General features: G+C 43.0%; 1 protein-coding gene across 5 annotated transcripts in view; it reads left to right on the top strand.

The window, feature by feature from the left end:
* Window positions 1-24,301, top strand: part of LOC132830691 (protein TANC2) — a 996,151-nt gene that overhangs the window by 492,304 nt on the left and 479,546 nt on the right. For all 5 annotated transcript variants that reach the window (XM_060848498.1, XM_060848499.1, XM_060848500.1 and 2 more), the window contains one exon: window positions 310-492. In XM_060848498.1, the coding sequence (XP_060704481.1) occupies window positions 310-492 (183 nt within the window). The remainder of the gene's footprint in view (window positions 1-309; window positions 493-24,301) is intronic.

Here is a 24,301-nt window from a genome sequence, read left to right as displayed (position 1 = left end):
TTGCCAAGCATTCTTAATCTGAAGTTTAGACATTAATTGTTGTTATTGAACTTATCCCCAAGATATGGCATTTGTTTTTGGTCTGTGTCATCTACTTCTGGGTAGAAAAATCATCTACTGTCTGACTAAATTTGTATCCTCACCATAGGTGACAGCTGCCAGCTCTTGACGAAAGAACTTGTAGAAAAATTAACCCAGAAGTGGCAGGTTTACAGCAGTTCTCTTGTCTGCTCTTTATATACATCAGTCTAAAGTTGTGCTGAGATGTCTGACATATTCTGGCTAAATATTTATTTTTTTTTTGTCAAGGTGTGTCCAATACTGAGAACGACTGTGCTTTTGAGCCAGATTACGCTGTGCCGAACCTCCCAGTTTCTGAAGGAATGCAGCACATACGAATAATGGAAGGGATGTCCCGCTCCCTCCCCTCATCCCCTCTGCTCACACATCAATCTATTAGTGTCCGCCTTCAACCTGTAAAGAAAATAACAGGTAAAATGTCACTTTATTATGAATTCAAGGAAACAAACATGCAATTTGAAACGGTAAAGTTGCTTCATATAGGAATTGAGTAATATCTGTACTGTATCCATTTAAAAATGCATTTCTGTTAATAACAAGTTGGCAAATAGTAACTGGTCTTATTTGCACAAGCATGGCATTCAATTAATTTGTAACATTTTTTGAGACAATAGTTAAGGAAATATTTCCCACAATTGATTACTGTTCTGTTGTATTTCATTCTCCTATTCCATCTACATTAATGTCCGTTTGGCAGTTGGCCAAAAAGTATGCTTATTAAATATTCACATAAACATTAAAAAGCTTGCATTTGTATAGTGCCCTTAACCACTGGATTCCTTCCGTATCACTTTAAAGCCAATGAATTATTCTTTTGAGTTGTAGTTACTGTTGCATTGTAAGTAATATTTTACATGTAAGAGCCATGTACAAACATTTTTATTAATAATTATTTATGACATTGAAAGAAGATCTAGGTGAAGTTCAAACCAGTACACATTGGAATCTGCAACACCTTTTCCTGACCAGCATTAGAGTCATAATCTTTAGTATGTGAATATGGTATGTATTTCTCATTAAAAGCTCTAAATACCTCAATATAGTGGTAAGTGTTTTGAATGTTGATTTCAAATTACATGCTGTTTGTCACTCATGCTTAAGATATGTTGCTGTTCTCAGTTGAGTAATTAGATGCAGTATTACTTAGTCAAATGGAATTCTATTTTGAGGCAGTAACACAACATATGTGCAACCTAGAGCACTTGGGCAAGAAGAACTTTGAGTGTATGCATAGCTTTTTCAAGGCTACACTATGCTTGATTAATCTAGTTTGTTTTTGAGGAGGCCAAATGGAAAATGTCACAAATTTTGTCCATTACCTTCCTTGAAGGAATTTGACAAAGTTCTTCAGAAGCAGTTATTATCAAAAATGAAATAGCCCAGAATTGGAGGTGTTACTGCCTCAAAATAGAATCCCACTTGACTGAATAATACTGCATCTAATTACTTAATTGAGAACAGCAATATATCCCAAGAATGAGTGACGAACAGCATGAAATTTGAAATCAGCATTCAAAATAGTCAGAATAGGGATCAGGAGAATAGACTCTGACTAGTGGAATGTTTAACGTGATTTGCTCCAGTCATCCACTTTGGAACTGAGAAGGACAAATCACAATGTTTTTGTAATGCTAATAGATTTGAAGTTGTGGTGGAGCAGTGGGATTTTTGTGGCAGGGTGATCAGAAATAGCACACAGCCTAAGTAGAAATGGTAATGAAAATACCTAATAAAGTTAGGACAGGTTGCATAATTTTGGCTAATCATCCTTATTTGTTAAGAAGGTTTGAGAGTGATCTAATTTGAACTCTCAGATACACAGGGGAAGAAAAAAAAGTCAGTGGTGAGGCATAACTTTAAAATTTAAAGTTTAGTTCAATTATGAGTGTAATCAAGATATAATTTTTCAAGTAGTGTACAGCTTGAACTGTCTCCTTTAAAGGATGAAAATGCTGAGCCAATTGATACTTTTAAGACTGAAATTAGCAGATTTTTATTAGTTAATACAGCTTGGTTGGGCATAGGATCAGGGGAAGGTAGAATAGAATTGAGGCACAGATCTATCATGATCAATTTAAGTGTCACAACAAGCTTGAAGCTTAACGCCCTACTCTTGTTCTTATGTTAGGTTAAAGCCTATTCTTAGACATGTTTGGCTTACATTTACCCACAGTACAAAGTACATCTGAACTTGATACAATTAAAACTGTAAGAATATGAAGTAAGAGGGACTGTATTGTTGAAGAGGAAAGTATGTAACGGACTGGTAAGCTAGAGGAGATACTTATTAGGAAGGAAGATGTGTTGGGCATTTTGAAAAACTTGAGGATAGACAAGTCTCCCGGCCCTGACGGGATATATCCTAGGATTATGTGGGAAGCAAGAGAGGAAATTGCAGAGCCGTTGGCAATGATCTTTTCATCTTCACTGTCAACGGGGGTGGTACCGGGGACTGGAGAGTGGCGAATGTTGTGCCCCTGTTCAAAAAAGGGACTAGGGATAACCCCGGGAATTACAGGCCAGTTAGTCTTACTTCGGTGGTAGGCAAAGTAATGGAAAGGGTACTGAGGGATAGGATTTATGAGTATCTGGAAAGACACTGCTTGATTAGGGACAACCAGCACGGATTTGTGAGGGGTAGGTCTTGCCTTACAAGTCTTATTGAATTCTTTGAGGAAGTGACCAAGCATGTGGATGAGGGTAGAGCAGTGGATGTAGTGTACATGGATTTTAGTAAGGCATTTGATAAGGTTCCCCATGGTAGGCTTATGCGGAAAGTCAGGAGGCATGGGATAGTGGGACATTTGGCCAGTTGGATAGAGAACTTGGCTAACCGGTCAAAGTCAGAGAGTGGTGGTAGATGGTAAATATTGAGCCTGTAACCCAGTTACAAATGGAGTTCCGCAGGGATCAGTTCTGGGTCCTCTGCCGTTTGTAATTGTTATTAATGACTTGGAAGAGGGAGTCGAAGGGTGGGTCAGTAAATTTGCAGACGATACGAAGATTGGTGGAGTTGTGGATAGTGAGGAGGGCTGTTGTCAGCTGCAAAGGGACTTAGATATGATACAGAGCTGGGCTGAGGAGTGGAAGATGGAATTCAACTCTGTCAAGTGTGAGGTTGTCCATTTTGGAAGGACAAATAAGAATGCGGAATACAGGGTTAACGGTAGGGTTCTTAGTAAGGTGGAGGAGCAGAGGAATCTTGGGGTCTATGTTCATAGCTCTTTGAAAGTTGCCACTCAGGTGGATAGAGCTTGTAAGAAGGCCTGTGGTGTATTAGTGTTCATTAGCAGAGGGATTGAATTCAAGAGTCATGAGGTGATATTGCAGCTTTACAGAACCTTGGTAAGGCCACATTTGGAGTACTGTGTGCAGTTCTAGTCGCCTCACTTTAGGAAAGATGTGGAAGCTTTGGAGAGGGTGCAGAGGAGATTTACCAGGCTGTTGCCTGGAATGGAGAATAGGTCATACGAGGATAGATTGAGAGTGCTCGGCCTTTTCTCATTGGAACGCCGAAGGATGAGGGGTGACTTGATAGAGGTTTATAAGATGATCAGGGGAATAGATAGAGTGGACAGTCAGAGACTTTTTCCCTGGGTACAACAGAGTGTTACAAGGGGACATAAATTTAAGGTGAAGGGTGGAAGGTGTAGGGGGGATGTCAGGGGTAGGTTCTTTACCCAGAGAGTGGTGGGGGCATGGAATGCGCTGCCTGTGGGAGTGGCAGAGTCAGAATCATTGGTGACCTTTAAGCGGCAATTGGATAGATACATGGATAGGTGCTTAAGCTAGGACAAATGTTCGGCACAACATCGTGGGCTGAAGGGCCTGTTCTGTGCTGTATTTTTCTATGTTCTATGTTCTAAGAGACAGAGAATGCTGTTGAATGATATTATAAATTCTTCTCGTGACACATGTGTCAGTTTAAACATCAGATGATTTGGGGACGGGTTTTTGACCTTCACACATTAGTCAAATGACAGGTGCAAAACTTTTGGTTATGTTAAGAAAAATGTGATATCTTCCCTTTAGTATTAATAAGGGTCTAATCCAAGTGTGACATGTGAAACCTCCCCAGAAGGGTGAAGGTTTCCTTTATGTTGTATGATTTGATTATATCTGAAGTTTAGAGTCTGAAGTTTATGCCTTGTCAGTGACAGCTGCTTCTTTCTGATGACACAACCATTTATGGAACATATCCTGACTAAGACCATTAAATTGTCTGACAGATAACAGATTATTTGAGACTCATTGATCTAATGTTCCTGTTCATTTGTTCTGGTTTCATTGCTGCAAATTACCTGAAATTGGTGTAAGGGCAGCAATGTTGTGGAATTTTAAGCTCTAATTGTGTTAAGCACAAACCACATTTCTGAACTCTCTCTTATGCTAGTTTTAAAAACATATCACTTTGGAGGATGTCCTTCCAGGCCACAAAATTAACATGCCCTCAAGATGAATTAATCAGTCTTAACTTTTGGCTAATTGTATTGTTATAGGCTTTCACAGTTACTCTAAGGATTAGGTTTTAATTATCCATTTCACTTGTTTATTTGTGTATGAGAAAATTAGTAAAAATGAACAACAGCTTTTTGAGCCTGTTCCACCCAGTCACATGAGTCTGATTTTAACCAAGCATACTTAAATTGTCTTCTATGTCTTCTCTCACTCACTGCAGCAACAGTGTTTACCTCTTCTCCTTGAGACTCCACTTCTCTAGCTGTCCTGACCTGTCTCAGCATCTCAAACTTCATCATGCAGAAAAAGAAGAAAACAGGACAGGAACAAGCCCATCGGCCCTCCAGATAATGATTCGTATCCCTCTATTCCCTTCCTATTCATGCATTTGTCCAGGTGTATGTTGAATGCTGCAAGTGGGCGGCACGGTGGCACAGTGGTTAGCACGTTCTCCCCGTGTCTGCGTGGGATTCCTCCGGGTGCTCCGGTTTCCTCCCACAGTCCAAAGATGTGCGGGTCAGGTGAATTGGCCATGCTAAATTGCCCGTAGTGTTAGGTAAGGGGTAAATGTAGGGGTATGGGTGGGTTGAGCTTCGGCGGGTCGGAGTGGACTTGTTGGGCCGAAGGGCCTGTTTCCACACTGTAAGTAATCTAATCTAATCTAAATGTGACTGCGCCCTCCACCACCTCCTGGCAGTGTGTTCCAGGTGCACCACTCTTTGTGTGAAAATCTTGCTTCATACATATCTTCTGACACATTCACGTTCATGCACACATACCCACATACACACATACTCGCACACATGCACTTACATACATGGAGGATCTGCACACCCAGATCCCTCTTCATATCAAGACTTTTAAAGGTTCTATCATTAACTGTATAATTTCCATCTGTACTTCCCCTTCCAAAATGCATCACCTCACATTTGTCTGGATTAAGCTCCACCTGTCATTTTTCTGCCCATTCCTCCAACAGATCTATATCCTGCTGACAATCCTCCTCACTTCCTGTTCCACCAATCTTTGCTTCATCCGCAAACCTAGATCAGCTACATTTTTGTCCAAATCACTTGTGAGATTGAGGCTTGTCCAAACGTTTTCCTTCATTTCTTGACGTACATCAAGCCAACTACCTCAGCTCCTTGGGTTGCTCAGCTAACTTCCCCATTCATGCTCTGTAATTCGTTTTGTAGCCTTTAAAATGCTTTGGCATATTTCACAACATAATAATTGGCTTATGATTGATTTTTAGATTTGTTCGGCAGGATTGATAGTGTTTCTGAAGGAATACTGTGAAGGCTGAGGTCTGAAATTCTCTTCATCGAACAATGATGTGGAGTTGCTGGTGTTGGACTGGGATGGACAAAGTTAAAAATAACACACCAGGTTATAGTCCAACAGGTTTATTTGGAGATACAAGTTTTTCAAGTGTTGCTCCTTCATCAGGTAGCTACTGGGGCAGGATCATGGGACAGAGAACTTCTAGTAACAGATGTATTGAACAAACCTAGATTGTTGTTAAGGCTTAATCACTTAGAATGGGCTGCAGGTTTCAGTTCATTAATATGTAAATCCCAGAACTACTTTCAAATTATGTTCCTGAGATAACTTGTTTTATCAGAAAGTGACATCTCAACTCAGACAGTGCACTAGAGGTGTGAGGTTAGAGTCTGTCTGTATTCCAACCTTGAGTCAGACTGGTTGTTTCCAAAGTAGAAATTTATAAAATGTCACATGGACTGACTGCCTACAGATTGTGCACTTTTGAACAAAATAGAATGTATCTAAAGTTTGTGAGAAGATTTGTAGCTTGGGTGCTCGTGGTTGAGGTTCTGTTCGCCAAGCTGGGAATTTGTGTTGCAGACATTTTGTCCCCTGTCTAGGTGACATCCTCAGTGCTTGGGAGCCTCCTGTGAAGCGCTTCTGTGATCTTTCCTCTGGAATTTGTAGTGGTTTGAATCTGCCGTTTCCGGTTGTCAGTTCCAGCTGTCTGTTGCAGTGGTCGGCATAATGGGTCCAGATCGATGTGCTTATTGATTGAATCTGCGGATCAACCTCTAGGAATTCCCTGGCTGTTCTCTGTTTGGCTTGTCCTAAAATAGTAGTGTTGTCCCAATCGAATTCATTTTGCTTGTCATCTGCGTGTTGGCTACTAAGGATAGTTGGTCATGTCGTTTCAGAACCACTTCTGCGACCACCAGGACTCATAACAGCACACAAACCAACAGCCACTCTCAGATAACAACTCACCAGAACGAAGGACCCAATACCCAGCATGAGCAAAACCAATGTAGTGTACAAAATCCCATGCAAGGACTGCACAAAACACTACATAGAACAAACAGGAAGACAGCTAACGATCCACATCCATGAACACCAACTAGCCACGAAATGACACGACCAGCTATCCTTAGTAGCCACACATGCAGATGACCAGCAACATGAATTCGACTGGGACAACACTACTATTATAGGACAAGCCAAACAGAGAACAGCCTGGGAATTCCTAGAGGCATGGCACTCATCCACAGATTCAATCAATAAGCTAGAGGCATGGCACTCATCCACAGATTCAATCAATAAGCACATCGATCTGGACCCATTATGCCGACCACTGCAACAGACAGCTGGAACTGACAACCGGAAACGGCAGATTCAAACCACTACAAATTCCAGAGGAAAGATCACAGAAGCGCTTCACAGGAGGCTCCCAAGCACTGAGGATGTCACCTAGACAGGGGATGAAACGTCTGCAACACAAATTCCCAGTTCGGCGAACAGAACTCCAACATAGAATGTATCTACAAATATAAATCTGCAAATGCATTTTCACTCCATAGCTTGTGTGTATGCATACGTGTCTTGATAAAGTGTGTGCACTAGTGTGAGATGGTGTGTGCGTGAGTATGTTTGAGAGAGAACGTGTGTATGAGGGTCTGCGTGCATGTATAAGAGTGTGTGTGAGAGTTTATAGCATTGTGTGGTCACCTGTAGTATGACATGAACCCAAGATCCCGGTTGACGCTATCCTCATGGACTTGGCTATCAGCCTCTACTCAAGAACTGTATTGTTGTGTGTCCCAAAGTCCACCTTGGAGGACGGTCACCCGAACATCCGAGGCCAAATGTCCTTGACCGCTGAAGTGTTCCCCAAATGGAAGGGAACGTTCCTGTCTGGTGATGGTTGTGCAGTGTCCATTCATCCTTTCTTGTAGTGTCTGCTTGGTCTTGTCAATGTATCATCCCGCAGGGTATCCTCGCCTGCATTAAATGAGATTGACAATGTTGGCCAAGTGACATGAGTACCTGCCATGCATGTGGTGAGTGGTAACCCACGTGTAATGATAGTATCCACGTCAACACTCTTAATATGTTTTGCAGTGGTTGTCCTGATGGGGCTATATGGTGCTGTAGTCGAGGTTGTCCTGAATGCTGGATAGTTTGCTCTGAACAATGGTTTGTTTTAAGATTTGCGGTTGTTTAAAGACGAGAAGTGGAGGTGTAGGGAATATCTTGGCGAGGTACTCATCGTCATCAATAATGTGTCGTAGACTGCGAAGAACATGGTGTAGATTTTTGTCTCCTGGGAAGTACTGGAGAATGAAGGGTACTCAGTTGGTCGTATTCAGAGTCTGTCTCCTGAGCTTGTTCCAGTTTCTCGCTGTGGCATGTTGGAACTGGCAGTCGATGAGTTGAGCATCGTATCTATTCTTTTGAGGGCATACTTCAGCACCTTCACGTTCCTCCTCATCCGAACAGATCCTTGTATGCACAGAGCTCATCTGTAGGGGATGGCTGCTGTAACATGTTTCAGGTTGAAGCTAGAGAAGTGCAGGCTCGTGAGGTTATCTATGGGTTAGCTGTAGAGTGAGGTACTGAGTTGCCCGTCCTTGACGGAGATGTGTATCCAAGAATGGGAAGGATTCTCAAGAGTAGTCAGTGGTCAGTCTGATGGTGGGATGAAGCGTGTTGCTATTACTGTGTAGTTGTTTCAGTGACTCCTTGCCCTGGGTCCAGAGAAAGAAAATGACATCAGTACATCTGGTGTGTAGTGCTGGTTGGAGGTTCTGTGCAGCAAAGAAGTCTTGTTCCAACTTGTGCATGAAAACATTGACATATTGGGGTGCACCTCTGGTCCCCATGGCCGTTCTGTTTGTCTAGAGACAGAGCAGTTTGTCAAAAGTGAAGACGTAGTGGGTGGGGATGAAGTGCATGAGTTATCAGATAGTATCTGGATATTGGCAATTATTGATATTGAGTGCTGACGCCTGTACACTGTTCACAGCTCACCTGTAGACCCCCCCCCCCCCCCACCTCCACCCGCCAGGGATCCCACTGTCACCACTACTGTCCCACAAATGACGTCACCCCTGGTCCTCCCACTACCGCGCCCACTCCAGTTACAGTTTCCGTCGCCCACTCTCAACTCCAGCTTTATACCAGGTCCTAGCTCCTAGCCCAGCGAGTTTTCACCAACCTTCCCTCCCCCTCACTGAGGACGAACAATCAGTCCTCAGAAATGGCCTTACCTTCATCCCCCCCCGTTCATGGATCAATAAGTTCAGCATGCATTGTGACCTTAAACACTTTTTCTGCCTCTGAGCTGACTTTTTCAATCAAGACTCCTGCCTCAACCTGACCATGCCCCCACCCCCCCCCCCCCCAAACACGCAGCCCTCCATTTCCTCTGCTCCAACCCCAACCCCAACTTCACCATCAAACCAGCGGACAAGAGGTGGGTGCAGTGGTAGTTTGGTGCACTGACGTCTACACTGCTGAAGCCAGGTGCCACCTTGAAGATACCTCCTCTTACCACCCCCTCAACCATGACCTCACCTCCCCCTCGATCACGACCTCACCTCCCATCACCAAACCCTCATCTTCCAGACCATACACAACTCCATCACCTCAGGGGATCTCCTACACACAGCTTCCAACCTCACAGTTTGGGAATCCCTCCGGCCCGGTTCTACCTCCTACCTAAGGTCCACAAGCCTGACTACCCTGGCCAACCTTTCGTCTCAGCCTGCTCCTGCCCCACTGAATTCATCTCCACATACCTTGATACTGTCCTATCTCCCCTGGTCCAGGAACTCCCCACATATGTTCAGGTACTACCCACGCCCTCCACCTCCTCCAAGATGTCTGTTTCCCTGGTCTCCAACGCCTCATCTTCACCATGGACATCCAATCCCTATACACTTGCATTCACCATGACCAGGGCCTCCAAGCCCTCTGTTTCTTCCTCACCTGCTGTCCCCACTAGTGCCCTTCCATTGACACTTTTATCGCTTGGTTGAACTGGACCTCACCCTCAACTATTTCTCCTCCGAATCCTCCCACTTCCTCCAGATGAAAGGGATAGCCACGGTCACCCACATGGGCCACAGCTTTGCCTGTCTCTTTGTCGGCTATGTGGAACAGTCTATCTTGTGCAGTTACACCGGCACCACTCCCCACCTTTTCCTCCGCTACATTGATGACCTCAAATGCCGCCACTACGTGCTCCACAAGGAGGTTGAACAGTTCGTCAACTTCACCAACACATTCCACCCTGACCTTGAATTCACCTGGACCATCTCTGATACCTCTCCCCTTCCTGGATCTCTCAATCTCCATCAACGGTGACTGACTCAACACTGACATTTTCTACAAACCCACCGATTCCCACAACTCCCTGGATTACACCCTGCCTCCTGCAAAAATGTTATCCTTTATTCCTAATTTCTCTGCCTCCACCGCATCTGCTCGCAGGAGGACCATTTCTACAGCACAACACACCAGATGGCAGCCTCCTTGAAAGACCGCAATTTCCTCTCCCATGTGGTTGATGATGCCCTCTCGCACATCTCATCCATTTCCTGCACCTCCGCCCTTGATCCCCATCCCTCCAACCACAACAAGGACAGATCCACCCGGTCCTCACCTTCCAACCTCTTCTTCCCCGCCCCCCCCCCCCACCCCCCAACTTCCGTATACATCGCACTTAAAAACGGACCCCACCACTAGAGATAGATTCCCCCCATCTGCTTTCCGGAAAGACCGTTCACTGCATGACTACCTCGTCAGGTCCACGCCACCAAACAACCCTCCCACCCAGCACCTTCCCCTGCCACCACAGGAATTGTAAATCCTGCATCCTCACCCCCACCCCCTGCCCCGAACCTCTGTCCAAGGCCCCAAAGGAGCCTTCCACATCCATCAAAGTTTCACCTGCACTTCCTCATGTCATTTACTGAATCTGTTGCTCCTGATGCAGACTTCTCTACATTGGGGAGACAGGACGCCGACTTGGAGAGTGCTTCGAGAACGTCTTTGGGACATCCCGCACCAACCAACCCCACCTATAGCTGAACACTTCAACTCCACTCTGCTGAGGACATGCAGGCAAAAATGAGGACTCCAGATGCTGGAGGCCAGAGTTTAGATCAGAGTGGAGCTGGAAAAGCACAGCAGGTCAGGCAGCATCTGAGGAGTAGGAAAACCGATGCTTCGGGCTAAAGCCCTTAATCAGGAAGCAAATGAAGGGCTTTTGCCCGAAACACGATTTTCCTGCTCCCCGGATGCTGCCTGGCCTGTGAGGACATGCAGGTCCTGGGCCTCCTCCATCACCACTCCCTTACCACCCAAGGCCTGGAGGAATAACACCTGATCTTCCGCCTTGGGACCCTCCAACTCCATGGCATCAATGTGGATTTCACCAGTTTCCTCGTTTTCCCTCCCCCCACCTTACCCCAGTTCCAACCTTCCAGCTCAGCACCATCCTCATGACTTATCCCATTGGTCCATCTTCCTTCTCACCTACCTGCACCACCCCTCCCCTTTGACCTATCACCTTTGCCCCCACCTCCATCCAACTATTGCACGCTCAGCTATCTTACCCCAGCCCCACCCTCCTTTCCATTTATTTCTGTACCCCCGAGGCTCCCAGCCTATTCTTGATGAAGGACTTTTGCCCGAAACATTGATTTTCCTGCTCCTCGGATGCTGCCTGACTTGCTGTGCTTTTCCAGCACCACACCCTTGACTCTAATCTCCAGCATCTGCAGTACTCACTTTTGCCTACCAAATACATTTATGACATTTTCTTCATTGAAGTCGCAGGAGTCACTGAAATGACTACACAGTAATATGAACAAGTTTCATCCCATCATCAAACTTACCATGGACTACTCTTTAGCATCTGTCTCATGCTTGGACACTCTCATCTCCATCAAGGACAGGCACCTCAGTACCTCACTCTACCGCAAACCCACGGATAACCTCATGATGCTGCACTTCTCTAGCTTCTACCCTAAACTTATTAAAACAACCATCCCGTATGGATGAGCTCTGAGCATACCAGAATTTGTTCAGATGAGGAGGAACACGATGGATGCCTGAAGGTGCTGAAGGACGCCCTCATAAGAACAGGGTATGATGCTCAACTCATCGATCATCCGTTCCAACGTGCCACAGTGAGAAGCCGTAATGACCTCCTCAGGAGACAGACTTGGGATATGATCATTCTTTGTTCAGTACTTACCGGGAGTGGAGGAACGATGCCATGTTCTTCGCAGCCTGCAAGATATTATCAATGAGGATGAACACCTCGCCAAGACCTTCCTTACACCTTCACTACTCGCCTTTAACCCACCGCCGATCCTTAAACAGACCATTGTTCACAGCAAGCTGCCCAACCTTCAGGACAACTTTGGCCACAGCATTGTACAACCCTGTCAGGGCACCAGTTGCAAGGTGTGTCAATGTGTTGACATAGATACTACCATTACACCAGGGGACACTACCCACGATGTCCATGGCAGATACTCCTGTGACTCGTCCAATGTTGTCTCTCATACCTTACAGGCAGGATGTCCCGAGGCATGGTACATTGGCGAGAACAAGGAGACTCCACGACAACAGATGAATGGAGACCACACAACAATCACCAGACAGAGATGTTTCTTCCCAGTTGGGGAACACTTAAGCAGTCAAGGACATTTGGCCTCGGGTGTTCGGGTGACCATCCTCCAAGACGGTCTTTGGGAAATGCAACGATACAGAGTTGCCAAAAAGTGGCTGATAGCTAAGTTCAGTACCCATGGCGATGACCTCGACCAGAACCTTGGGTTCATGTCACAGTACACTGACCCCATTTTTTTCTCTCGCTCTCCCTCTCGCACACTCTCTCCCGCATGTGCTTACATGCATGCGCAGGCATTCACATGTTTCTACAGACACTTTCTCATACACATGCTCTCTCTCAGACACACAGACATACATCTCCACACGTGCACACACTCACAGGCTTATACTCTGTTACACTATGCATACATTCTGCCAAGAACATTACAGTGTAGTACAGGCCCTTCCGCCCTCGATGTTATGCCGACCTGCAAAACCAATTTGAAGCCCATTGAACCTACACTATTCCATTCTCGTCCATATGCCGATCCAATGACCATTTAAATGCCCTTAACGTTGGTGAGTCTACTACTGTTGCAGGCAATGTGCTCCATGCCCCTTCTACTCTCTGTGTAAAGAAACGGCCTCTGACATCTGTCCTGTATCTATCATCCCTCAACTTAAAGCTACGTTGCCTCGTGCTAGCCATCACCATCCGAGGAAAAAGGCTCTCATTGTCCAACCTATCTAGCCCTCTTGGTTATCTTCTATGTCTCCATTAAGTCACCTCTTAACCTCCTTCTCTCTAATGAAAACAGCCTCAAGTCCCTCAGCCTTTCCTCATTAGACCTTCCTTCCGTAACCCAGGCAGCATCCTAGTAAGCCTCCAAATCTTCCAAGTCCTTCCTATAATGCGGTGACCTGAACTGTGTGCAATAATCCAAGTGCGGCTGCACCAGAGTTTTGTACAGCTGCAGCATGGTTCATGGTTCCGAAACTCAGTCCCTCTACCACTAAAAGCGAACACCCCGTATGCCTTCTTAACAACCTATCAACTTGGGTGGCAACTTTCAAGGATCTACGTATCTGGACACTGAGATCTCTCTGCGCACCTGCACTACCAAGAATCTTACCATTAGCCCAGTACTCTGCATTTCTGTTGCTTCTTCCACAGTGAATCACCTCACACTTTTCCGCATTAAACTCGTCACTATCCACAACTCTATTGACCTTATTGTCATCCGCAAATTTACTAACCCATCCTTCTATGCCGTCATCCAGGCCATTTATAAAAATGACAAACAGCAGTGGACCTAAAACAAACCCTTGCAGTGCACTACTAATAACTGAACTCCAGGATGGCTATTTCCCATCAATCACTACCCCCTGTCTTCTTTCAGCTAGCCAATTTCTGATCCAAACTGCTAAATCATCCTCAATCCCATGTTTCTGTATTTTTTTCAATAGCCTACCGTTGATAACCTTATCAAATGTCTTACTGAAATCCATATATACCACATCAGCTCGTCCACCTGTATGGTCCCCATCTCAAAGAGTTCAATAAGGTTTGTGAAGCATGACCTACCCTTTAGAAAACCAGGTAGGTCATATGCATACATGCAAAAACATGCGCTTATGCAGACACTCACACTTTCTCCTTTCTCCCCGTGCGTGTATAGATATGCACACACACACACACACTCACTCACTCACTCACTCACTCACTCTGTCTGTGTCTCTCTGTCTCGCTCACTCTCACACCTCTCTCTTCTCTCTTCCGCCCCCCTCACCCCCAAACCTATGCATGCGCACACACATCCAAGTCTATGGGGTAAATTTGAACTTGCAGAATTGTAGTTGCAGATACATTCTATTTTGTTCAAAAAGCACCCAATCTGCAGGCAGTCAATCCATGTAACATTTTGAGTTTCTACTTTGCGAATAGAACCAGTCTGGCTCAAGAGTGGGATATAGACAGACTCTAAACTCATACCTTTCAAGCATTGTCTGAGCTGAGATGTCACTTTTTTAAAATAAAACTTTGTTACCTTGAGAATGTGACTGGAAAGAAGTTCTGGGATTTATATATTAATGAACTGAAACCTGCAACCCATTCTTGAAGATGAAACACTTAATAGCAATCTTGGTTTGTTCAATATATTGTTTCAGTTGCAGGACACAGATCTTTTGCTATAAATTCTATGTGTAATGATAATGTTCCACAGCTACCTGATGAAGGAACAGCACTCCAAAAGCTAGTTCCTCCAAATAAATCTGTTGGACTATAACCTGGTGTTGTGTGATTTTTAACTTTATCCACCCCAAGTCCAACACTGGCCCTTCCACATCATGGTATAATAATGTTTACTTAATGGGTCGTATTTGAGGTAAGCTGTGAGCTGTGAAGAAAAGGTAATAAACAGTTATCAATAATGTTTTCTCAATTGGTCATTCAGTTTGTCTTCAAGTGTTTTCAAGAATGCGAACTGCAGAATTGGAAAGTAGTCAGAGCATACTAGGGAGAAGAAATTCCTGGATGTATCTGGCAATGTTCCTATCATAGGCTGTTGACATTTGTAGCTGATCCGCTATTTGGTTTAGTCTGTCTGTATGGTTAACAATCTGCATTTGAAGAAAATGCATGATCCTAATGTTGTAAATATATATGTATAGGTATACTATTGTTAATTCTGACCCAGAGTTTATACCTGCAGCAAGGGAGCTGGCATCCTTGGAATGCAAGAGCAACTCTCAAAGTTCCAACCACCTACCTTTTCTGTATGCCGCTGCAATTACTTTTTAGATTTAGAAATTTATCCAGTTCTTTTTTGAAAACTTTGTTTGTTTCTGCCTTCACTGGACTTTCAAGCAGGACATTTCAGACTCTAACCACTTACTGTACAAAGGTATATTTCCTCATGTTGCCGTTGTCTCCTTAAATCAGTATTCTTTGGTTCTGGATTCTTCTGGCAATGGGAACAATTTGTCCCACTCAACTTGCTTCAAAACCATTCTCATTGTGAATGTCTGTCGTCTGTGTCCCAATATTCTCTCCTCCTTGGAGAAGAGTCCTAGTTTCTCCAATCTATCTATGTTAATGATCTGATTTGATGTATTATGTCTCATGTAGTGTGGTACAGTGAAAAGTGTTGTCTTACAAGCTTAACAGGTAGATCCTACTAGATAGATCTTACAAGCGCATCAGCGTAATAGAACAGAGTGCAGGATGTTAAGCTGTCGAGCTGGTGCAGAGAGTGATTAACATTAGAGGACCGTTCAAAAATCTGATAACAGTGGGGAAGAAGCTGTTCTTGAATCTGCTCATGTGTGTATACAAACCTCTATCTTCTGCCTGACAGAACAGGGTGAAAGAGTGTATAACTGGGGTAGAAAAGACCTTTGATTATGTTGGTCGCTTTCCCAAAGTAGTGGGAAATATAGATGAAGCCAGTAGTTGGGAGGCTGGCTTGCTCGATGAACTGGGCAATATTCACAACTCTCTGTAGTTTGTTTTCATCTAGGCAAAAGCTGTATCGCCAAAAGCATCATATAAAAATTTGTAAGTGTCTTTATGGACATGCCAAGTTTCCTTAGCTTCCTGAGGAAGGGAAGTAGAGGCATTGCTGTGCTTTCTTGACCATAGTGTCAACATGGGTAGACCAGGACAGATTGTTGGTGATTGTTGCTCCCAGGAGCTTGATGGCATTGCCATCTCTGCTTCAGCACTATTGATGCAAACAAGGGCATGCCCTCCACTCCTCTGCCTGAAGTCAGTGACCAGCTTCTTTGTTTTGCTGACATTGATGGAGCGATTGTTGTCTTTACACCATGCTGCTAAGCACTTTGTTTCCTTCTTGTACTCCACCTTGTTGTTTGAGATCCAGCCTACAAAGATGGTGTTGTCAGCAAGCTTGTAAATGGAGGTGGTGCACAATTTGGCCACATTGTTGTATTTGTAAATGTTGTATTGTTGGGGGCTGATTATGCAACCTTGTGGGGCACCAGGGTTGAGGATTGTAGTCGAAGAAGTGTTGTTTGCTATTGCTACTGACTGCAGTTTATTGGTCAGGAAGTCAAGAATCTAGTTACAGAGGAGGGGAGCAGAGACCTATGTCCCGGAGTTTGGAGATGAGTTTGTTTGAAATTATGATGTTGAAAGCAAAGATGTAGTCAATAAGTAAGAGCCTTACATAGGAATCCTTATTGTCCAGATGTTCCAGGGATGAATGAAAGGCTAGGAAGGTGGCATGTGCCGTGGACCTGTTGGGCCAGTAGGCAACTTACAAAAGATCATGGCAATCTGGGAGGCTGTTGTGAGCCATGACCAACCTGTCAAAACGCTTCATAATTCTGGATGTCAGAGCTACTGGGCAGCAGTCGTTGAGGCATGCTGGATGATTTTTCTTTGGCACTAGGATGATAGTGGTCTTCTTGAAGCAGATTGTAGCAGGGAGAGGTTGAAGATATCTGTGAATACTCCCACCAGCTGGTTCACACAGGATCTGAGTGCATGGCCAGGATTCTATCTGGCCAATCGCTTACCGTGGGTTCACCCTTAAAAAGTCTGATCTAATGTCTGCAGTGGTGACTGAAGGTATAGCTGCATCTGAGGCTGATAGGACAGGTGGGAGAAAGTGAGGACTGCAAATGCTGGAGATCAGAGTCGAGAGTGTGGTGCTGGAAAAGCACAGCAGGTCAGACAGCATCCGAAGAGCAGGAACATTCCATTCAACTCTGATGGGGCAGGTGGTAACATTTCATTTCATTTCATTTTTGTTCAAAGGGCGAGTAAAAGGCATTGAACTTATCAGGTAGGGATGTACTGTTGCCTGTGATTCTGTTCAATTCGCTTTGTTATGTTGTGTAAGCCTTGCCACAAATCACGGGTGTCCATGTGGTTACTTTGGGTCTGTAGCTTAGTGCCCCGATGGCCTTGCGAAGGTTCTAAGTGTATTTCCTGTGTAGGTCAGGGCTGTCTGACTTGAATACCTCAGATGTGAAGTTCAGTAGGGAGTGGATCTCCTGGTTAATCTATGGTTTCCAGTTAGGGAATGTTTGGATCAACTTCTTCAGTATTCAGTCATCTACACACTTACAAATGAAATCTGTAATGATCATGGCAAACAGATTGGCCGCTGAGTTCTTGAATATGGACTAGTCCACTGACTCTCAGCAGTCCCACACAAGTCCTTCACTTTCCTCAGGCCAACGTTATACTAATTTCTGTATTGGGTCCTCATGCTTGAATATCTGCTTGTAAACCGGGAGGAGGAGCACAGAAGTAGAGCTTGAATTTCCAGAATGTGGATGGGGCATGCAGTATGAATGGCATTTCATTGTTAAACATTCTAGGTCCAGGGAGCAGTGACTGCCAGAGTCACTACCTCTGAACACCGGGAGGTGTTGATTAGGAGGCAGGTCCCACTACACCTTGCCTTACCTGAGGGCAGCAAGTGGTCTATTCAGTGAATTGAGAATCCCTCAGATTACAAGGTACAGTGAAACCGAGCAAACAGCAGTCCCTCAATTCCCTTTGGAAGGGGAGTCTTTTAGTTCATAAATTTTGTTCTCAGTGGCTTGGTTATTTGCCAATCGTGCTGCGAAGAAGGGGATTGAAACCTTGGAATTTTAGTCTCACCTGAACTCCAGTCTGTCTCCCACATTTCCTGGGTAGGTAGCTTTTCTGATTCAATCCCATTTGTCAGTGAGTGAGATCAGCTGCTCTTAGCAGTAAATGAGTGATTTTGATGTGGTCCTGAGCACCAATTGTGGCCTTGAATGTTCGAGAGGGCGGAGGTACCTTGTGGTCAGTCTGGTTGATCTTGGGCATCAGTGAAGGATGTCTGCTGCTCCAGAAGGTATATCTGGGTGGTGCCCCAGGTATCAGTCGTGGCCCTGAGCAATCTGGGGTGTGCGTGTGTGTGTGGGGGGGGTGTCTTGCAATCGGTCTGGTTGACCCTCCTCTGTTGGGTCACCGCAGGGTCAGGTCTCATTCTCGCACTGTATAGGTGTCAGTTTCAGTGTTGGGTGACTTGGCTTCATAGATCAGAGGATCCCCAGACTTCCAAGTAGACTTAAGACAACACTGAAGTAGATTTATGACAGTTGTCCGATAAAGGAGCAATGCACCGAAAGCTAGTGCTTCCAAATAAATGTTGGACTATAACCTGGTGTTGTATGATTTTTAACTCAGAAACATTGTTAGTAATTTTGACAGTCTTTGAATTGATTAAATGATTAGAATGAAAATATGATCTGCTTTCGATAGCTCGCAAGATTGAAATTCCTTATTCCTTGAACTATTTTGTGAATCTTTTCTAGACCCTTTCTAATGCCTTCACATCCTTCCTGAAGTGAATTGGTCAAAATTGGGCACTCAATTGAGACTGAATTACTCTGTAGGTTTTCATAATGCTTTTTATCTGTTGCCCTTATTTATGAAACCTAGAATCCTAAAAGGGATTTAAAAGGATTGTTCAATGGCTTAATATACTTGATGGGAAAAGAGTAGGATGAAAGGGAAATGGTATGGAGGTGGTGGAATCTCACTCGCAGAAGAGTTGGTGAGAGCCCTGTGTCTCCACCCCATTGAGTGCCTGACAACAAAGGTCCTGCATACCGACATATTAATATTTTGGCATTTGCTTTTTATGCTTGCTGTGCCTAGTTCTTTGCCTGCTATTTGGTGGCATGCTGAAGCCCTTAGATGCATGTTAGTTACTCACTTATGCACCTCATTTGAACTTAATAAGGGCAGCTGTTAAAAAGGGAGCAGGTCTATGTAGTCCATTTGCTACCCAAACTTATCATGGTGCTTGAACTCGGTTCCAAAGTCGTAAAGTAGCTGTGAGTTGCAGGGTGAATCTGGAAAAGTTCTTTCCGCTAAGTAAATTAGCTGTGTCATTTTAGTTGAGTTGATTGTGCCATCATCTTTGCATCAGATGGTTATGATTTTGCTTGTAAGCTTCAAAGCTGTCTAGGATAAGTGACAGTAGTATACTTGGCATTTTCAGCAGATCGATGCCAGTTGAAATTCAGTGTAGAGAAATCCTAATTAATTGTTGTGGGGCCAACAAATATATGCAAGACTCACTGAAATGGAAGTAAAATACTTGATGAAAAATGAAAGAACTCTGGAAAACTGGCTGAAAAATAAATTGAAACTATCACAGCAATGTTCATTGGCAGTGAGTAAATGGAGTCAGTTGTTGGATGCTATTAAAATGCTAATATAAAGCCTAAATAGGGAGACATTTTATATATCAATGGCACAACTAAATTTAGAATAATGTGTGCCACATGATGCAAGGAACATTGCAGATGTTGTGGGGTAACTAGAATAATTAAAGGAATGGAGCAATTAGATTATTGTGAACAACTTACGTAAATTTGGCTGCAAAAGGTGTGGTTGAGAGATTATATCATTTATAAAGGGATTATATACTGTAGTCTATGGCAAACTGTTTCACCTTGTGTACATTAGAACTCGCCAACACAGCCTAAGCTTGGGGGAGGTGAATTCGAAATAGCCTTTGGAAATAATATTTTGGTGAATGAGTATTCAACCTATGGACCAGAGGTCCTAGGGAGTTGAAGGAAGCTGGTTTGTTCAAATGTACATTAATGGGCTGTCTTAAGAAATGTAAAACAATTTGAGACATGGTATTTGTATAATTTGTGGTGAGGAGCAGATATTTGATCTAAAGCTTTGGACAGTTTTCTTTCTTGCCTCTGTGCTAGATTAACTTTTAGAGTTTGGTTGTCAGAATTCTAAAATTATAATAGAGAACATATTATAGACTTTTAAACTACTGCTGGAGTTTTGTATACAATTCCGGTCACCATATTTGCAGGGAAGTCGTGATTGCTGCTGAGAGAGCACCGAGTGATAAGTGAGATCTGAACAATTGCAGCGATGAGGACAGTTTAGAAAGGCGAGGTTTGCTTTCCTTAGAACAAAGGAGCTGATGATGACTTAATTATCATCAGGGGTGGTACGATGGCTCAGTGGTTAGCACTGCTGCCTCACAGCACCAGGTTCGATTCCATCCTCAGGTCTGTGTGGAGTTTGCACATTCTCCCCATGTCTGTATGGGTTTCCTCCAGGTGCTCTGGTTTCCTCCAAAGATGTGCAGGTCAGGTGAATTGGTTATGCTAAATTGCCCATAGTCTTAGGTGCATTCATTAGAGTCTGGGTTACTCCTTGGAGGGTCAGTGTGGACTTGTTGCTCCGAAGCTCCTGTTTCCACACTGTAGGGAATCTAGTCCCTATCTCTGTCTATCTGACTTTCCAAGACCTAGAAAACTAGAAACATCAGGATGCCTCCCTATTTCTCCCCTTTTTGTAGCTTTGACAAAGGGTCAGTTAGACTCGAAACGTCAGCTCTTTTCTCTCCTTACAGATGCTGTCAGAACTGAGATTTACCAGCATTTTCTCTTTTGGTTTCAGATTCCAGCATCTGCTGTAATTTGCTTTTATATAGAAACATCAGGTCTCTTGAAGCTTAGGTGACCAAATCGTTAATGATGATTATGTCGGTTCATGACGTGACTGGGTCTACTTCAGAACTTCAGTAGCGTATTTATTATATTGAAGTTTCATAGATTAAGATGCCATTTCATAGATTAAGATACCAGATTTGATAATGTAGCACACAGCTGAATGAATGAAGCATTAAAAAATTAATTAAAAGTTTCAGATTCAGCAGGATCAGGGCAAATGAGTCTTGTTTATTTAACATCATCATATATGGAATTGCTTTTTCTTGGTTTTGTGCCTTGCACTCCTGAGAAAATCTTAAGATTTCTTGGTACAAGAGTTAGCTGTCTCAGTAAGACCAAATGAAAGGTTGATGTATAAATATCTATATTATGACTATTCTGCAAACTTCACCGTATGTATGTATGAAGAAAATTAAAATGCAGGACAACAAATCTTCAATTCTTTCAAAGCCAGCAAGAAATCTCTTTATATTCTGTTTTGATGAAATACTTTCTGTCAGGTTAATTAAAGTAATTTGATGACAGTACCGATAACTGATTATCAACTCATTTAAATACTTGAAAAAGGTAATTAGCAATAAATTTACCTTAGTTATAACCAGCCATCAAATTATTTCAATTTTTGAAATTGCTTATTTGAGTCAGGCAGAAAATACCATTTTTCCTTACATCCATGAGAAAACAATTTATTCCATACAGCCTGAGCGTAAGGTGCAGTTTTAAAATTAATTCTTTTCAACAAAGAATGAAACAGCTATCTGTACGAGTTTTTAAAAAAGGATCACTGTGAAAGAGCATCTGAAAATGGGTATTAAATGCCTTCTTTTCAGCAGTGCCTCCCTTCATGAAAGTAAATATGAAGAACCCTGATGTGGAACAGAAGAGTAGTAATAGGCTTATCAAGCCTGCTTCACTATTGAATAGGGTGGTTGAAACACTTCAATGCTTATTATCCTTTATGCTGCTGGAACTCAAATTATCAATCTCTACTTCAAATACAATCAAAGATTTGAGCTTCTGCAGCCCTATGGAGTAGAGAATTCCAATGATTCACAACCTTTGAGTTACAGAATTTCTCCTCATCTTGGTTCTAAGACAATTCCTTCCGATACTTAGCCTTCCTAATAACTTGTTATGTCTGCATGTTGGCCTTCAGTGACTTACTGATGAGGGTACCCAGGTCCCATTGAAAGTCTAAACTTTCCAATCTCTTACCATTTAAGAAATGCTCTGCACATCTGTTTGTCCTATTGAAGTGGATGACCGCATTTTTCCATATTTCATTTCATCTACCATGTTCTTGCCCACACATCATGTCTGTTCAAGTCCTCGTGATGACTGTTTACATTTTCCTCACAACACACATTCCCACTTAGCTTTGTATATTTCACAAATTTAGAAAAATTGAGTTTGGTCCTTGCATTATATTATGAACAACTGGGGCTGAAGTACTGATCATGTGGTACCCCACTAATTACAGTGTGAAAATGACCTTATTCCTGCTCTGTATTATGTCTGTTGGCCAACTCCTCATCCATGCCAGCACATGACCTCCCATTCAAGTCTTCTGATTTTACTAGCCAGTGGGGATCTTATCAAAAGCCTTCTGAAAATCCAAGTGTAAGACCATAAGAAATAGGAACAGGGGTGGGCCGTTTGTCCCCCGAGTCTGCTCCACCATTCAGTAGGATCATAAAAAATTCAGCAGTCTTTACCCTCTTATTTTCCTGCGTTTTCACTGTAACTCTTGATTAGCCTACTGATCAAGAATCTTAGCCCTAAGCGTATGCAAAGACTCTGCCTCCACAGCTCTCTGCGGCAAGGAATTCCAAAGACACTTAACCTTGTGAGAGAAGAAATTCCTCTTCACCTCAGTTGTAAGTTGGTGCCCTTTTATTCTGAATAAGGTTCCAGGCTCTGCCAGAAGGGGAAATATCCTTTAAGCATTTAACCTGTCAAACCACTTAAGAATTGTATATGTTTCAATAAGGTCACCTCTCATTCTTCTAACCTCTAGTGAGTAGAATTCTAAGGTGTTTAATTTTTGCTCATAAGATAACCCCTCCATACCAGTGATCATCCTAGTGAACCTTCTCTGAACTGCCTCCAATGAAATGATATTGCTCCTTAAGTAAGGGGACCAAAACTGCTCACCGTATTCAAATATGATCTCATCAGCAACTTGTGAAGTTTCAATAAGACTTCCTTATTTCCTTGAAATGAGGGCCAACATTCCATTAGCCTATATGCCACGTTTGTCAAGTCCCTTTTATGAATTTTGTTAGTAACATCCATAAAAAGCTTAAATATCTTTGTCAAACATGTTTTCCCATTTGAAAGTCCATGCTGACTATGCCAGTTATTGCATAATTGCAGCTTTTATGACAGGCTGAAGCATTTTCTGTACAACTAATGCAAGGTTAACAGATCTGTAGTTCCATGTTTTCACTCTCACTCCCTTCTTAAAGAATAAATTACATGAGTTAGCTTTCAATTTGCATGAATCATTCCAAAATTTGTAGAACTGTAAGGTTGATAACCGATGCATTGGCTATATCCATAGCAACCTTCTTCAACACTGTGGTGTCAACTACCAGGTCTGAGAAACCTTAAAAAAATTCTGTCCCTTTATTTTTTCAGTACAGCCTTCTTAGTAATAATAATGTCTTTCAACCTCTCATTCTCCCTAGTCACTTGGCATTCTAATTATGGAATTCTTGTATCTTCCTCAAGGTAATCATTCCCTGCCATTTCTCCTGATGTTGCCTCTAATGTGTCCACATTCACCTTTGCCAAGCATTTTCCTTTTGAATACCTATAGAAGCTTCTCCAGTTTTTTTAAACTAAATTGCATTCATATTCTGTAGTTCCTTTCCTCATCAATTTCTCGGTTTTCCTTTGCTGTATTCTAAAAAGCTATCCAATCCTCAGATTTACTACTCTTTCTAGCAACCTTACAAAACCTTTCATTTAATTTTATACAATCCTTAAGTTTTCTTTTAACAAAAACAAAACAAAGAACTGTAGATGCTAGAAATCAGAAACAAAATCGGGAATTGCTGAAAAAGCTCAGCAGGTCAGGCAGCACCTGTGGAGAAAAAGCAGAGTTAACACTTCAGGTCTGGTGACCCTTCTTCAGAACTCTTCACAACAGTCGTGCCTTTTCATGTATTTTGCCAATCCATCTAAATGTTTGTGCCTCATGCCTTCATAATTTCTCTGATTCAAATTTAACACCTTTCTCAATTCCAAATATAATTATTAATTAGAACTATTAATTAGTTCTTTTTCATTGTGTGTGGTTAGATTAAAATAGCCTGTCCTGTCCTGTCATTGACACCTCAATGTTCTGGTCTAGAAAACAATCCCT

This window comes from Hemiscyllium ocellatum, chromosome 32 (assembly GCF_020745735.1).
Source record: "Hemiscyllium ocellatum isolate sHemOce1 chromosome 32, sHemOce1.pat.X.cur, whole genome shotgun sequence".
NCBI classification, from domain to species: domain Eukaryota; kingdom Metazoa; phylum Chordata; class Chondrichthyes; order Orectolobiformes; family Hemiscylliidae; genus Hemiscyllium; species Hemiscyllium ocellatum.
This window is presented reverse-complemented; position numbering and strand designations above follow the sequence as displayed.